This window comes from Dermacentor andersoni, chromosome 2 (assembly GCF_023375885.2).
Source record: "Dermacentor andersoni chromosome 2, qqDerAnde1_hic_scaffold, whole genome shotgun sequence".
Classification (NCBI taxonomy): domain Eukaryota; kingdom Metazoa; phylum Arthropoda; class Arachnida; order Ixodida; family Ixodidae; genus Dermacentor; species Dermacentor andersoni.
In genome coordinates, this window is record NC_092815.1 from 5767261 (window position 1) to 5783940 (window position 16680).

The 16680-nt window shown below is 45.9% G+C and overlaps 1 protein-coding gene across 1 annotated transcript in view; it reads right to left on the bottom strand.

Annotated features, from left to right (window-relative positions):
- Positions 1-16680, bottom strand: part of LOC126542920 (retinol dehydrogenase 12-like) — a 136044-nt gene that overhangs the window by 40897 nt on the left and 78467 nt on the right. The window contains exon 5 of the mRNA XM_072286104.1: positions 15823-16017. Coding sequence (XP_072142205.1) covers positions 15823-16017 — 195 coding nt within the window. The remainder of the gene's footprint in view (positions 1-15822; positions 16018-16680) is intronic.

The window sequence follows — 16680 nt, forward strand, 5'->3', positions numbered from 1 at the left end:
CGATACCACCATTATTTTTCAGGGGCACAAATCCGGACACTCTCGTTAATTATGCAAACATTGTGCTCCAGGATATCGCAAATTGGTGTGATAGAAACTATTTAAGAATTAATGCTAAAAAAACGCAAGCGATCATGTTTCGCCCAAAGCATAAGGCCTTGAATCTTGACGACAGGTTGTATTTAAAAAGTGAGGAAATTAAAATTTTAAACGACGTTCAAACACTAGGAGTTATACTTTCAGAAAATATGATTTGGAACAAACATGCGGAATCTCTTTGCGGAAAGCTAAACAGAATAACGGGACTGTTACATAGACACCGACATGTCTTGCTACCACTGTGAAACGAACTGTATATAACTCACTTTTTCTTTCTACACTAAATTACTGTCACCTAGTCTGGGCAACGACATCAAAACAAAACATCGCTAAGCTAAAATTATGTCAAAAACGGGCAATTCGTGCTGTATCTAATCTCTCCTCCAAAGAACACACGTCTAAATATTTTTACGAATACAAAATAATGCCGGTTGAATTCATTTATTCATGTTGTCTAGCATGCCTGTACAGAACAACGTTGAAAAGGGGAAATGTTGATTATGTAAATTTGTTTAACCTGAATCGTCGCGAAATTCCCTATAACACGAGACATGCCGACATTTTGTTAACAAGCTTTTGTTGTACAAATTACGGACAGCAATCTGTGTCTTACCGCATAGCTGATCTACTAAACGCCCTAACTACAAGCGGATTAAACCCGGATACTATGTCTCCTCGTTCTTTTTTCACTTATTTCCTCTCGCAAAATTCCGCTGTGTGATTCCTGTACTTGTATTTGATTATTGTCTACATATTAGTACGCACATTGGTATTGGTATACATTAGTATTAGTGTATGTATATGTGTATGTATGCACATATGCGTATGTCGTCTATGTATATCGAGTTTGATGCATCTGATGTATTCAATTTTGTTTTCATGTTTTAGCTGCATTGTCACAGCTTATTTTCTTAAATTATTTCGTATGTACCTCTCTTTTCTTCATTTTTTTGTTTCATTTCATTTCATTTCATTTATTATACCCTCAAGACCACAAGGTATTACAGAGGGGAGTGGGGTAAAAAAAAAAGGTTACATAACAAAGAAAGCAAAGAAGGCAGCAAGTGATGTAGTCATACACATGTGAAGCCCGAAGCGATGGTGTTGATTATGGCCGCACGAAATTGTGCCTGTTCTTCAATAGCAATCAACGCGGCGGGAAGGTGGTTCCATTCTTGACACGTCCTAGGAAGAAAAGACTCGTGACAAGCTCTAGTGCGACACTGCAAAACTCCAACTTTGTGATGATGATCAATGCGAGGAGAAATGTAGGTTGGGGATGAAATAAGATTATCGCGCAGATATGAATTATGGAAGTATATTTTATGAAACAAAGCCAGGCGAGAGCATTTGCGACGAGCAGAAAGTGGTGGAAGTTGGAGGATGCTTTTCATAGAAGTTACACTAGCCGTGCGGTTATAATTGCTTAGGATGAAACGCGAGGCATTATTTTGAACACGTTCGAGAGACTGGATGAGTGTCTCAGCGTATGGGTCCCAAATTGACGAAGCGTATTCCATTTTACTCCTAATTAGCACCTTGTATAAAATTAACTTAAATGATGACGGAGCGGAAGAGAAGTTTCGGCGGATATAACCTAACACGCGATTACATTTATTGATTGTGCTGTCGATGTGTAAAGACCAGGAAAGAGTAGAGGTTAAATGGACACCTAGGTATTTGTAGGATGTAACTGCTTCCATGGCAGTATTACTAAGGTAATAGGTCGGAAGAGGAAGTTCACGGCGGGTTACACGCATGGTTTTGCACTTAGATGGGTTTAGTTTCATTAACCACAAGTCGCACCAGAGACAGACGGCGTTAATGTCGTTTTGCAGAATGTTAGCATCATCGGCGTCAGAAGTTTCACGAAGAATAACGCAATCGTCGGCAAAGAGATAAATGTTAGAAGAAATTTCATTGCGTAAGTCGTTAATATAAATCAAAAAAAGGAGAGGGCCTAACACTGAACCTTGAGGAACGCCAGATTCAACAGGGCTAGATGTAGAGAAGTGGTTATTAAATGCAACGAACTGGGATCGATTAAGAAGACAGTGCTCTAGCCATGCAAACAGATTAGGGTCAAGATTTAGTTTACTAAGCTTAAAATGAGTAGTTTGTGACATACCTTGTCGAAAGCCTTTTCAAAGTCGAAGAAAACACAGTCTGCGCGTGAACCTTTATCAAGAATAAGATGAAGATCGTGAGTGAACGAAAGCAGTTGTGTTTCACAGGACAAATGTTTGCGGAAACCGTGCTGTGCACGTGTGAAGAATGAGTTATCATCCTAGTGCTTAACTAAATGAGAAAACAAGATATGTTCGAGTACTTTACAAGGAATGCTAGCGAGGGAAATGGGGCGGTAGTTATGAGGTGAGCATTTGTTGCCGTACTTGTGAAGTGGAACCACCTTCCCAATTTTCCAGTCTGCAGGGAGCTGATGGGTGTCCAAAGATTGCTGGAATATTTTTGAAAGTAATAAAGATGAGTAAACAGAAGTGTTTTTCAAAAACTTTGCGGTAACCAGGTCTGGACCAGGGCTTGACGACATCTTTAGATATTTAATTACATTTTCTACACCAACTGGCTCGATCCTAATAAAATCCATGGCCGGGTAACTGCAGCTATTTAGGGCGGGAAACACAGGATCAGGACATAGAATGAAATTACTGCAGAATACGGAGTTTAGGGTTCGGGGATATTCAGCGTCGGGTATTTTTGATCCACTAGAATCAGCTAAGGTTATTGTATCGTCTTTGGAAGGATTTATGATGCGCCAAAACTTTTTCGGGTCTTCTGTAAGTATTGTAGGCAAAGTGTGTTCTTGAAACATACTTTTAGCGAGTTTTTTAGCTGCTAAGTATTTTAGCTGCTTTCTTAACATTTCCTGTAAAATGCCTTGACTTATGTACCTATACTACTGCTGCACACTGTCGAATTGTACCATAGGGGGCCGGGCTTAGTCAAGCTGCAGTAATGCAGTTTTTTCCCGCCACCCTCCTTCTCCCTTTGTTGAGAGATGAAATAAAACTTTGATTTGACTTCATTTGATTTGATCCGCGGCGGAGGTGAAGCAGGCGTTAAGCACTCTCGATACGTGGTCCGATTCCGTATATGGTTCAATGCCGTGCGAACCTACGGCGCAGGTGAAGCAGGCGTAAAGCACGCCCAATTGTGGCTACAATTTAAGAGCATTGTCCTGCACTGTATAACTAATTATATTCCAATGCAAAAGAAAAAACAGCACCTTAAGAATCCATGGATCACACGCGAAATCATCCATGCTAAACGGCGCGCAAATCGGCTTCGTAAGGCAAACAAGAATAACCCAAAACCATCTACAACCTTGAAGTGAAAATCTGCAGTTATGCATTTCAAGCAGAAACTAAAAGATTCGAAACAATATTACTACAGTGTCACTCTTGCTAGCTTCCTAAAAAATAACCCACAAAGATTCTGGAAACATCTGCGCAGTACCGAGCAGACAACAACCAAACTAACTGAAGAAGAAAAAAGTGCAACAGCAAACAAATATAACAATTTCTTCAAATCAGTCTTCACGGAAGACAATGGTACACTCCCCCCTCTTCCACCATCCTGTACGTCAGTGCTTGATCGGTTAATAATAACGGACGCCGGAATCCACAGTCTTCTCCTCAACATTGACCCTAAGAAATCAAACGGGCCTGACGAAATTCCAAACGAATTCCTAAAAAAATATGCTGAGTGGTGCAGTAGATATCTGGGACACATATTTCGTAAATCACTAGCAACTTCTAATCTACCACGCGACTGGAAAAAGGCTAAAATAATACCGATCCACAAGAAAGGAGACAAAAATAATGTTGCCAATTTCAGACCCATATATCTCTCACCAGCACTTCATGCAAAATACTAGAACATATCATTCTAAAACACATGACAGTATTTCTAGAACGTGAAAACATGCTATCCCCTCACCAGCATGGTTTTCGATCTGGCTTATCAACCATCACTCAACTAACAGAGGTAGTTCATGACCTTGCTCTTAGTATTAATAATCGTTCTCAAATTGACATGATTTTACTTGACTTATCTAAAGCTTTTGATTGCATGAGTCACACTAACCTAATTGCAAAAGTGGAGCATGCCATCGGGAAAGGAGAAGTTTCTGCTTGGATAACAGCTTTTCTAACACACCGCTCACAATTTGTTATGTTTGACCACATGCCATCTGATGTCATTCCTGTCACATCTGGAGTACCACAAGGCTCGGTACTCGGGCCGCTGTTATTTCTGATCTTTATTAACGATATAACCAATAATATAGGCTGCAAAATCAAACTCTCCGCGGATGACTGCGTGATATATAAAGAAATTAACAGCCATAACGACCATCTCGATCTTTCTGATTCCCTTAACACGCTAGCCGAGTGGTGCTCCCAGTGGCAAATGTCTATTAACGTCAATAAATCAGTGGCAATGACAATAACAAGAAAAAAGCAACCCTCTCATTTCACCTATATCGTTAATGGCACGCCTCTTTCCATGGTTGAGCAACAGAAATATTTAGGGATAACGCTGACATCAAACCTCAATTGGGAAACACACATAACTAACATTACAACTACTGCACTACGAAAGCTATTTTATCTAAAAAGACGCCTAAAGATCGCTCCAACGAACATTAAGCTTCTGGCCTACAAAACATTTGTGAGACCTGTTTTAGAATACGCTAACACAATTTGGTTTCCTTACACAGCAACTAACATAGCTAAACTTGAAGGTGTACAAAGAAAAGCCGCAAGGTTCATTCATAACAAATATCGTACTGCTGACTCACCTTCACGTCTCTTAGCTTCCTCAGGCCTCAACACATTATCGACGAGAGTGAAACAAGGTCGACTCAAATTTCTGTTTCAAATGCTGCACCGTCAGTATGAAATTGATATCACCCGGTGCATTTCATATTCGCAATCTAGAATAACACGGCATCAACACGAACATACGCTAACCGAGTATTCCTTTTCTAATGACGCATTCAGGTACTCATTCTTTCCTCGAGTAATCAGAGAATGGAATGAACTTAACTCGTTATTAACAGCGACAAATTCTTTATCCCTGTTCGTTTCACAACTGGAGCTCATCACAAGAGATTATTAACGATTTCTCATGTTTGTTCCCTATTCTCTTTATGTTAAACTAACAGTACTTCGAAAAAAAATGTATACACTTGTTTATTTCCAAATACTTCACGTTTTTGCTTTGACTATGATATGCCCCGGTTGTTGTTCATTTTATTCTGCTTTTTTTAGTGTTGTGTTGTATAGCTTATCTACCTTATCTTTTGTATTTTGTTGAATATTGTTGCTTTTCATTCTTTGTGTAGCTCGCACATGTATTTATGTAGGGGAAAACAAAGTGTTCATGCCCGTCTGCTAGGCTCTCGGCTGAGAGCGGCAGTATTGTAAAATAAATAAATAAAATACTGGGGCGGATCCTGAAGTTAGTGCAATACCGGGCCGATCCGCGGCGGAGGTGAAGCAGGCCTTAAGCACTCTCGATACGTGGTCCGTTTCCGGAGATAGTGCGATGCCGTGCCAACCCGCGGTGGAGGTAAAGCAGGCCTTAAGCACCCCTACGGGGGCGGATTCCGAAGATAGTACAATACCGGGCCGATCCGCGGCGGAGGTGAAGCAGGCCTTAAGCACTCTCGATACGTGGTCCGATTCTGGATATAGTGCGATGCAGTGCCAACCCGCGGCGGAGGTGAAGCAGGCGTTAAGCATTCCCAATACGGGGGCGGATTCCGAAGATAGTACAATACCGGGCCGATCCGCGGCGCAGGTTAAGCAGGCCTTAAGCACTTTCGATACGTGGTCCGATTCTGGATATAGTGCGAAGCAGTGCCAACCCGCGGCGGAGGTAAAGCAGGCCTTAAGCACCCCTACGGGGGCGGATTCCGAAGATAGTACAATACCGGGCCGACCCGCGGCGGAGGTGAAGCAGGCCTTAAGCACTTTCGATACGTAGTCCGATTTCGGATATAGTGCAATGCCGCGCCAAACCGCGACGGAGGTGAAGCAGGCGTTAAGCATTCCCAATACGGGGGCGGATTCCGAAGGTAGTACAATACCGGGCCGATCCGCGGCAGAGGTGAAGGAGGCGTTAAGCACTCTCGATACGTGGTCCGATTCTGGATATAGTGCGATGCAGTGCCAACCCGCGGCGGAGGTAAAGCAGGCCTTAAGCACCCCTACGGGGGCGGATTCCGAAGATAGTACAATACCGGGCCGATCCGCGGCGGAGGTTAAGCAGGCCTTAAGCACTTTCGATACGTGGTCCGATTCCGGATATAGTGCAATGCCGCGCCAAACCGCGACGGAGGTGAAGCAGGCGTTAAGCCCTCCCAATACGAGGGCCGATCCCGAGGATAGTGCAACACCAGGCGGACCTGCTACGGAGGTGCAGTTCGCCCATTGAGGGGCCTCCTATTCACAGCTTCGCTGGTCATCCTTCTTACCGAGTGGATAGGCACTGAACTAATAATTTTTTTTACTTGTGATTTGTTGTGTGTGTATTCGGAAGAAGTCTAGTAAATGGGTCCATTTCACTTTCGTCGCCGAGTTACGCGAGCGCTACTTCCAGTGCAAATTTCAATGCTTGTCTAACCTAAGAAGTTCTCACTATTTATCTTCTTAATTACCCAATTACCCGCATAATATAATATTGTCAAAGCATTTATGCGAGTAAAATGTTAGGACCACCAATGTAATAACAAATAAACATAAAGAATACGAGCATCCAATCTATTTTTCTATGTCGACACCTATTCAGGAGCTAACCATAATACATGCGTGTTTACCACGTCAGAAATGCAATCTAATAGGTGAAATATAGCCTTCGGCAGAATTAAGCAACGTCAGAATTGGCATTAATAACGGTGACGCAAACTTTGATTTGAAGATTTGAAGAACAGAGAACCTGCAGCGACAACGAAGCGTCAAAATAGTGCTACGGCCCCGTGCCGTCCAGGATGAAGAGGCCACTCGTGTCTAAATGATGACCACGATTTAGTAATAGCGCCACTGTTGCCTTCTGGCCAGTGTGGAGGATCTTTTAATGCGACAGCGTTAAGGGCCCCGTGTCCCAGAAAATCCAGTGTCGGTGTCCGCGGAGTTGTCCGTGAGCGAGACTTCCACATTTATTTAGGTATATGTATATGCCACGCCTTGCTATGTATCATGCGGTATATGTGGGTTATATTGCTACGCCATTCTACCACTAAAGGTGCTCGTACCTTGCCTTACATTCTTGACAAAGTTATTCCTTGTAATTTTGAGAATGACAGCCCTCAAACAAATGTCATGAAACAACACACTGACAGCGCATGCATTTTACGTTAAATCGTCTCAGACTTACCTATTAAAAGTGCGAAAGTAACAGAAACCTGGACAACATTATTTTTTTTTTTTTGGCGCGGCTGGCACTACCTGTGGGATCGGCCCACGCAAGAGAACGCGTTTCTACCAGAAAGCTCGCCTTCGTGCATAGCGTTCGCCTCCAGTGTTTCCCGGTAAACATCACGGTTACATAAGCCGAAGTTGTACGCAAGTGTGAGATCTTTGAATGCTATCGCCATCCAAGTTTAAAGGCGAAGATTAAGTGTGCTCTCACCTTTTTATTTTTTGCGTGAGCATCAAATCGAGCATTCAGCGAGCAATTGGCAGTTACTTAGTATCATTTCGTGAATTGAGTGCGAAAGCATTAACTTCTGTTATTGTTTGGTTACGCCCATGATACGTGACGTCATACATTGTCACGTTTCCTTCTCAACTCTACCTTAACCCACCTTACACTAATATGTATCAATCTTAATCCACCTTAGTGAACTTTATTCCGCCTGAATCCACTTTAATTCCCCTTCATTCACTTGACTTCACATTATTTCACTTTACTCCACCTTAAGTCACTTTAATACAACTTGTTCTCACTTTAATCCTGCGTTACTACTGACGTCATAAAAGATGCTGATCACGTCACTGATGATGACGAGTTTTGTTACCACTCGTCACGCACAACGCCGGCCTTTCTGTCCCATGGAACATATAATGTTTTGGCATTAAAATCCGGCATCTGTAGCAGCGAAACAGCCGGCACCTAAATTCCCATTGGCTGCGACGCCATGTCACGTGTGTGCCTCGACAAAGCAGAGCGGTCGACCGAGAACACCAGCTGTTGCGTAAGAAGGCATCACCGCGACGCCACGTCACCCTCGGGAGCCTGCGTTATCTGCGCGTTCCTTGTCCGCGCAAGCTCTGGCGTGCGTTCTAACTTCGCCTCGCTAATCACTATAAGGAAATTAATGCATAAAATGTATGCAGGAACTCTACTGGAGTTGTCTAAGTATGGATAAGGATACCCCCAAATTTAAGTTGGCCCAAACCCAACTTTTAACTTCGCCTACTTCCACTTTTAAAAAGCAGCGCTGCAAAATTGAACCACAGAGACGAGTGCAGCACATACGAAGCGCATCTATCACCTGTTTATTGAAACAAATCCGGGTTGTATATTGAGGGCAAGAACGCCACGCACAAAGCGCAATGCGCCAACTGAGCTTGAGACGTGCGGCCCATCTGTTAGCACCTTTCCTAAGGAACTTGTTAAGCCAAATTCTAAGTTCAAGTTTGCAGTGCGGCTTTTTAAAACAAGTATGATATTCAACTAGTGTGAACACAAGCCTTAATCTCCAAATTTAAGTTGCGCCATCTCCAAATTTCAGTTCGAGAACCCCCAAATTTCAAATTCGCCCACCCCAATATTTCAGTTGGACCACCACTAAACTTAAAGTTGGTCCACCCACATATTTCAACTTGGCCAACTTCGAAATTTCACTTGGCCCACTCGCAAATTTAGTTGGGCCGCCCCCAAATTTGAATTTGCCCACGCCCAAATTTCAAATTGGGCCAACCCCAAATTTAAGTCCACCCATGCCCGAATTTCATGTTGGCCCACTTCCAAATTAGGTACACCCGTGCCCCAATTACATGTTGGCCCACCCTCAAATTTCACTTGGCCCACCCCTAAATTTCAAGTTCGCTAACCCCCAAATTTCACTTGGCCCACTCGCAAATTTAGTTGGGCCGCCCCCAAATTTGAATTTGCCCACGCCCAAATTTCAAATTGGGCCAACCCCAAATTTAAGTCCACCCATGCCCGAATTTCATGTTGGCCCACTTCCAAATTAGGCACACCCGTGTCCCAATTACATGTTGGCCCACCCTCAAATTTCACTTGGCCCACCCCTAAATTTCAAGTTGGCTAACCTCCAAATTTCCCGTGGCCTATCCCTAAATGTACGTTGGGTCAACCAGAAATTTCACTTCGCCAACCCTCAAATTTCAGTTGGCCCCACCTCAAAATTTCAGGTTGGCACACCTTCGAATTTAAGTCTCATCATCATCATCAGCCTAGTTACGCCCACTGCAGGGCAAAGGCCTCTCCCATACTTCTCCAACTACCCCGGCCATGTACTAATTGTGGCCATGTTGTCCCTGCAAACGTCTTAATGTCATCCGCCCACCTAACTTTCTGCCGCCCCCTACTAAGCTTCCCTTCCCTTGGAATCCAGTCCGTAACCCTTAATGACCATCGGTTATCTTCCCTCCTCATTACATGTCCCGCCCATGCCCATTTCTTTTTCCTGATTTCAACTAAGATGTCCTTAACGCGCGTTTGTTCCCTAACCCAATCTAATCTTTTCTTATCCCTTAACGTTACACCTATCATTCTTTCCATAGCTCGTTGCGTCGTCCTCAATTTCAGCAGAACCCTTTTCGTAAGCCTCCAGGTTTCTGCCCCGTAGGTGAGTACTGGTAAGACACAGCTATTATACACTTTCCTCTTGAGGGATAGTGGCAACCTGCTGTTCATGATTTGAGAATGCCTGCCAAACGCACCCCAGCCCATTCTTATTCTTCTGGTTATTTCAGTCTCATGATCCGGATCCGTGGTCACTACCTGCCCTAAGTAGATGTATTCCCTTACCACTTCCAGTGCCTCGCTACCTATCGTAAACTGCTGTTCTCTTCCGAGACTGTTAAACATCACTTTAGTTTTCTGTAGATTATTTTCAGACCCACCCTTCTGCTTTGCCTCTCCAGGTCAGTGAGCATGCATTGCAATTGGTCTCCTGAGTTACTAAGCAAGGCAATATCATCAGCGAATCGCAAGTTGCTGCCTATGCCCAAATGTCATGTTGGCCACCCCAAAATTTAAGTTGACGCACCCCCCCTTAATTTCAAGTTGCCCCATCCCCAATTTTCAAGTTGGTTCACCCGTACATTTATGTTGGCCCACGCACAAATTTCACGTGGACCTGCCCCCAAATTTAAGTTCACCCATGCCCCACCTACATACTGGCCCACCATCAAATTTCAGTTGAACCAAAGCCTGTCCGTCTCCGTCGCATTTGTCACTCATACCAGTTCCGCTTCCGCAATTTCCACTTCTGGTGTTTCCGATCTGGTGTTCCCGCGTTCCGGCATTTCCAGTTCCTTAATTCTAGCACCTACATACTGGACCAACCCCAAATTTCAATTGACGCAAAGCCTCTCCGATCACGCGCCAATGCCGCGTTTGCTAAGTAGTGCCAACCTTTGATGTGCGCCACTGTTATCTCATTCGTCACTCATACCAGTTCCGCTTCCGCATTTTCCGCTTCTGGTGTTTCCGATCTGGTCTTCCCGCGTTCCGGGATTTCCAGTTCCTTAATTTTAGCACCTACATACTGGACCAACCCCTAATTTCAATTGACGCAAAGCCTCTCCGATCACGCGCCAATGCCGCGTTTGCTAAGTAGTGCCAACCTTTGATGTGCGCCACTGTTATCTCATTCGTCGCACATACCAGTTCCGCTTCCGCATTTTCCGCTTCTGGTGTTTCGTCTTCCTGCGTTCCGGGATTTCCAGTTCCTTAATTCTAGCACCTACATACTGGACCAACCCCAAATTTCAATTGACGCAAAGCCTCTCCGATCACGCGCCAATGCCGCGTTTGCTTAGTGCCAACCTTTGATGTGCACCACTGTTATCTCATTCGTCGCACATACCAGTTCCGCTTCCGCATTTTCCGCTTCTGGTGTTTCCGATCTGGTCTTCCCGCGTTCCGGGATTTCCAGTTCCTTAATTTTAGCACCTACATACTGGACCAACCCCTAATTTCAATTGACGCAAAGCCTCTCCGATCACGCGCCAATGCCGCGTTTGCTAAGTAGTGCCAACCTTTGATGTGCGCCACTGTTATCTCATTCGTCGCACATACCAGTTCCGCTTCCGCATTTTCCGCTTCTGGTGTTTCGTCTTCCTGCGTTCCGGGATTTCCAGTTCCTTAATTCTAGCACCTACATACTGGACCAACCCCAAATTTCAATTGACGCAAAGCCTCTCCGATCACGCGCCAATGCCGCGTTTGCTTAGTGCCAACCTTTGATGTGCGCCACTGTTATCTCATTCGTCGCACATACCAGTTCCGCTTCCGCATTTTCCGCTTCTGGTGTTTCCGATCTGGTCTTCCCGCGTTCCGGGATTTCCAGTTCCTTAATTTTAGCGCCTACATACTGGACCAACCCCAAATTTCAATTGGCGCAAAGCCTCTCCGATCACGCGCCAATGCCGCGTTTGCTTAGTGCCAACTTTTGATGTGCGCCACTGTTATCTCATTCGTCGCACATACCAGTTCCGCTTCCGCATTTTCCACTTCTGGTGTTTCCGATCTGGTCTTCCCGCGTTCCGGGATTTCCAGTTCCTTAATTTTAGCGCCTACATACTGGACCAACCCCAAATTTCAATTGGCGCAAAGCCTCTCCGATCACGCGCCAATGCCGCGTTTGCTTAGTGCCAACCTTTGATGTGCGCCACTGTTATCTCATTCGTCGCACATACCAGTTCCGCTTCCGCATTTTCCGCTTCTGGTGTTTCCGATCTGGTCTTCCAGCGTTCCGGGATTTCCAGTTCCTTAATTTTAGCACCTACATACTGGACCAACCCCTAATTTCAATTGACGCAAAGCCTCTCCGATCACGCGCCAATGCCGCGTTTGCTAAGTAGTGCCAACCTTTGATGTGCGCCACTGTTATCTCATTCGTCGCACATACCAGTTCCGCTTCCGCATTTTCCGCTTCTGGTGTTTCGTCTTCCTGCGTTCCGGGATTTCCAGTTCCTTAATTCTAGCACCTACATACTGGACCAACCCCAAATTTCAATTGACGCAAAGCTTCTCCGATCACGCGCCAATGCCGCGTTTGCTTAGTGCCAACCTTTGATGTGCGCCACTGTTATCTCATTCGTCGCACATACCAGTTCCGCTTCCGCATTTTCCGCTTCTGGTGTTTCCGATCTGGTCTTCCCGCGTTCCGGGATTTCCAGTTCCTTAATTTTAGCGCCTACATACTGGACCAACCCCAAATTTCAATTGGCGCAAAGCCTCTCCGATCACGCGCCAATGCCGCGTTTGCTTAGTGCCAACCTTTCATGTGCGCCACTGTTATCTCATTCGTAGCACATACCAGTTCCGCTTCCGCATTTTCCGCTTCTGGTGTTTCCGATCTGGTCTTCCCGCGTTCCGGGATTTCCAGTTCCTTAATTTTAGCGCCTACATACTGGACCAACCCCAAATTTCATTTGGCGCAAAGCCTCTCCGATCACGCGCCAGTGCCGCGTTTGCTAAGTAGTGCCAACCTTTGATGTGCGCCACTGTTATCTCATTCGTCACTCATACCAGTTCCGCTTCCGCATTTTCCGCTTCTGGTGTTTCCGATCTGGTCTTCCCGCGTTCCGGGATTTCCAGTTCCTTAATTTTAGCACCTACATACTGGACCAACCCCTAATTTCAATTGACGCAAAGCCTCTCCGATCACGCGCCAATGCCGCGTTTGCTAAGTAGTGCCAACCTTTGATGTGCGCCACTGTTATCTCATTCGTCGCACATACCAGTTCCGCTTCCGCATTTTCCGCTTCTGGTGTTTCCGATCTGGTCTTCCCGCGTTCCGGGATTTCCAGTTCCTTAATTTTAGCGCCTACATACTGGACCAACCCCAAATTTCAATTGGCGCAAAGCCTCTCCGATCACGCGCCAATGCCGCGTTTGCTAAGTAGTGCCAACCTTTGATGTGCGCCACTGTTATCTCATTCATCGCTCATACCAGTTCCGCTTCCGCATTTTCCGCTTCTGGTGTTTCCGATCTGGTCTTCCCGCGTTCCGGGATTTCCAGTTCCTTAATTTTAGCGCCTACATACTGGACCAACCCCAAATTTCAATTGGCGCAAAGCCTCTCCGATCACGCGCCAATGCCGCGTTTGCTAAGTAGTGCCAACCTTTGATGCGCGCCACTGTTCCCTCATTCGTCGCTCATACCAGTTCCGCTTCCGCAATTTCCGCTTCTGGTATTTCCGATCTGGTCTTCACGCGTTCCGAGATTTCAAGTTCCTGAATTTTCGCCTGCTGCACTCTCGAATCTCTATCCAGCAGTGACGTCGCTTCCACCTAAAACCAGAAGCTGGGGCTACGCAAGTTCCGCTTGACGCCGGAAGGTGTGGGGGTGAATGAGGGAGAAGCGCGCAGGAGCAGGGTAGGTTGGCGATACTTGGCCCGGTCGGCTAAAACGTGTATGGAGGGGCTTTATATTGGCCTACTTCTAAATTTCGAGTTGCCCCATCCCCAAATTTCGAGTTGGTTCACCCACACACTCAAGTTGGGCCACCCCGAAATTTCAGCTCACCAACCTTCAAATTTAAGTTTGCCAATCTCGAACTTTCAAGTTGGCCCACCCCTAATTTTAAGTTGGCTAATCTCCAAACTTCACTTGGCCCACCTCCAATTATAGGTTGGGCCACCCTTACTATAGTCTTCCTCAATCATTTTTTATGTAGCCCTATGTATCCAGTTGAGCCACCCCTACTTTAGGCTTCCCGATGCATTTTTGCGGATCCCTATATATCCCCCTGTGGGAATTCTCTCTGATCAATTTTTTTATATGGTTTCGATTGTCCCGCATTGCCTATAAAGCTTCTGATCATCTACATTTACACTATTATAATGAATAGATGTCTTCACAAATGACGCATTTGTGTGCAGATACAAGTCACTACAAGTTTCGCGTGATAGGCTGGGGTACTCGCCGAAGAATGTTTACGCATTAAAAATGAATAAATTTGAAAGGATGAACGTTGGTGGTAGCGAGTTTAGAGCCTACAACCGCATGCCCAGAAGCCGACTGCCCAGCCCCCCCCCCCCCCCCCTAGATAGGCACTCTGTGCACTGTTCTTTATGAGATCATGCTACTTGGACCGAAATTTCCATTTCCAAGCCCGGCGTGACGAAAGCGTTGTCGCCCAAATCGTCCCCTCCCCCCCCCCCCCCCCCCCCGTTACTCGGGAGCGTCTCATTCTCTGGTATTCGAGCAAAGCGGGCAAGGTAGCATGACCTCACAGGTCTAAGTGCAGTGGCGTTGTGTTATCTAGGAGGCGTTAAGAAGCATTCTAGCGCTTGTTGAGCACCTGAAGGCAACAGTCTTCAGGGCCCGACTGTAGACATGCTGCACCTAGCTTAGTGCATGTGAAAGTGCGACACAGACTCATGTCTTCTCTCTCTTTCTGTCACTCCCCCTTCGTACGTGTAGGGTGGGAAACTGGACTCAGTCTGATTAACATCGCTGCCTTTCCTCCCTCCCTTCTATCTCTTTCGCTTTATCTCTAGGAGGTGTTGGCCTAGCGTCTCAACGCGCTAGCTTGCCCTCGAGGAGTTCATAACTTGAAGGAACGCTCAGCGGCCTTCAATCGTACGTTAATGCTATCACACATACAAACTGATATCACACAAACTCATACGAATGCTCAGGTGTCCTCGGATTTTACAGCGAAGCTGTTATGGACTAGCTCTCCCAGGATCGCGTTCGTGTGTAGACACAAAACTCCTCATACGTGGAGGGATCCCGAAGATAGTGCAATACCGGCCCGACACGCGGCGGAAGTGAAGCAGGCGTTAAGCTCTCTCCATACGTCGGCCGATCCCGAAGATAGTGCAATACCGGGCCAATCCCCGGCGGAGGTGCAGTTCGCCATTAAGGCGCCCAGATACACAGCTTCGCTGGTCATCTTTCTTCATAGAGTGGAAGGGCACTGAGTTTTATTTTGTAAATATACATGTATATAGGCTAGAGTTTCAATCTTTTCACGTATGAATATTGACACGGAGGCAAGTATTCCAAAAGACGTGGAAATGTATTACATATGCACAAAAATGTAGAAGGAGAGCTCCTTCTCAGGGAGCATATGCCCTCTTGCATTTGAAGGTGTTTGTGCATGAATGCTCCTTCTCTGAGCTACAAACCGGTGCACGAGGGCAAAATATATGTACTCGCGCATTCTACAAAAATACTTCAATCCCACCACGTACGACAGAGGCGAAGAGTAATTGTCAAGCCTCGATCAAGCACCGCCTGAGTCAATTGCAAGAAGCAGAACATGCCGCGACATGTTTCTCAAAGCAGCAGGTCGGTCACGCCTGAATGAAGGGCGGGCCAATCTATGGACAACAGCGCGTATTGGCAGGTAGGCAGCTTCAAGTTGCGTCGGTGCGGCCAAAGGAGCCCTGACCCGATTAATTGGGAAACGCTGTTGTCCCAATGAAGGTGTTGCACTTTGCTTGGAGACAGCGGGAAGTGCCGCGCCACTTCGTGCAGCTCACCGTGTATCTTGAGCCGAGGCGCCAGAGCTCGGGTGAAGAGCACCATGGCCATCTTGGTGTTGCAGTAGGTGAGCAGCGGTGTGCGCCAGCCGTATGTGCCCTTGGCTTGCTCCTCGATGCGCCACGTGGTGCCGAAGTGGTGCAGCACCGAAGACAGGTTCACCACGCGGCTGGGCGCGCTCTTCTTGAGAAGCTCTGCGCAAGCACCCACTCAAATGGCCTGACCACGCGACGTCAGTCCAAATTAACACTATTCATGTGGGCCAACCAATTCTTCGGAGGCACCCTATTTATCCCTGTCACTCATTCAAACCATGAATAAATATCCTAAAGCAAATAGAATTGAGGCTGGTTGGCTAGTTGATTCATCATCACTGAGAAAGGCAGTGCTATAGAACGCGAGACATGATCGGAAGTGTCTCTGCGGTTCATATACCCTGTCCCATCTTAATTCTAGCGCAGCTTTTCTGTAAAGGTGTGAGCGTAGTGATTTCTGAGACTGAACCGAATATGAACTGAATAGTGCTAAAAGTGAATCAAATATCGAACACCTATTGAATAGTTCTCGAATAATAAGCAGACATCGCCACCAATTTTATGAGACCATTTTCACATCTGTGCATTCACAAGATTATCAAACTTATCTCATTGCCCATTACGAAGAGTTTGTTGAAAGATTGCAGGCTCTTCCGTAATCGAGAGTAGATGTAAGCGTGAAATGGCTACCGGCACAGCAGATTGGTACTAAGGTTTGGTACAGCGCAACCCAAGACAAGGACAGCAGAAGGTACAAAACGACGACACGGCGCTGTGTCGTCGTTTGTTTGTGTTTTGTACCTTCTGTTGCCCTTGTCTTAG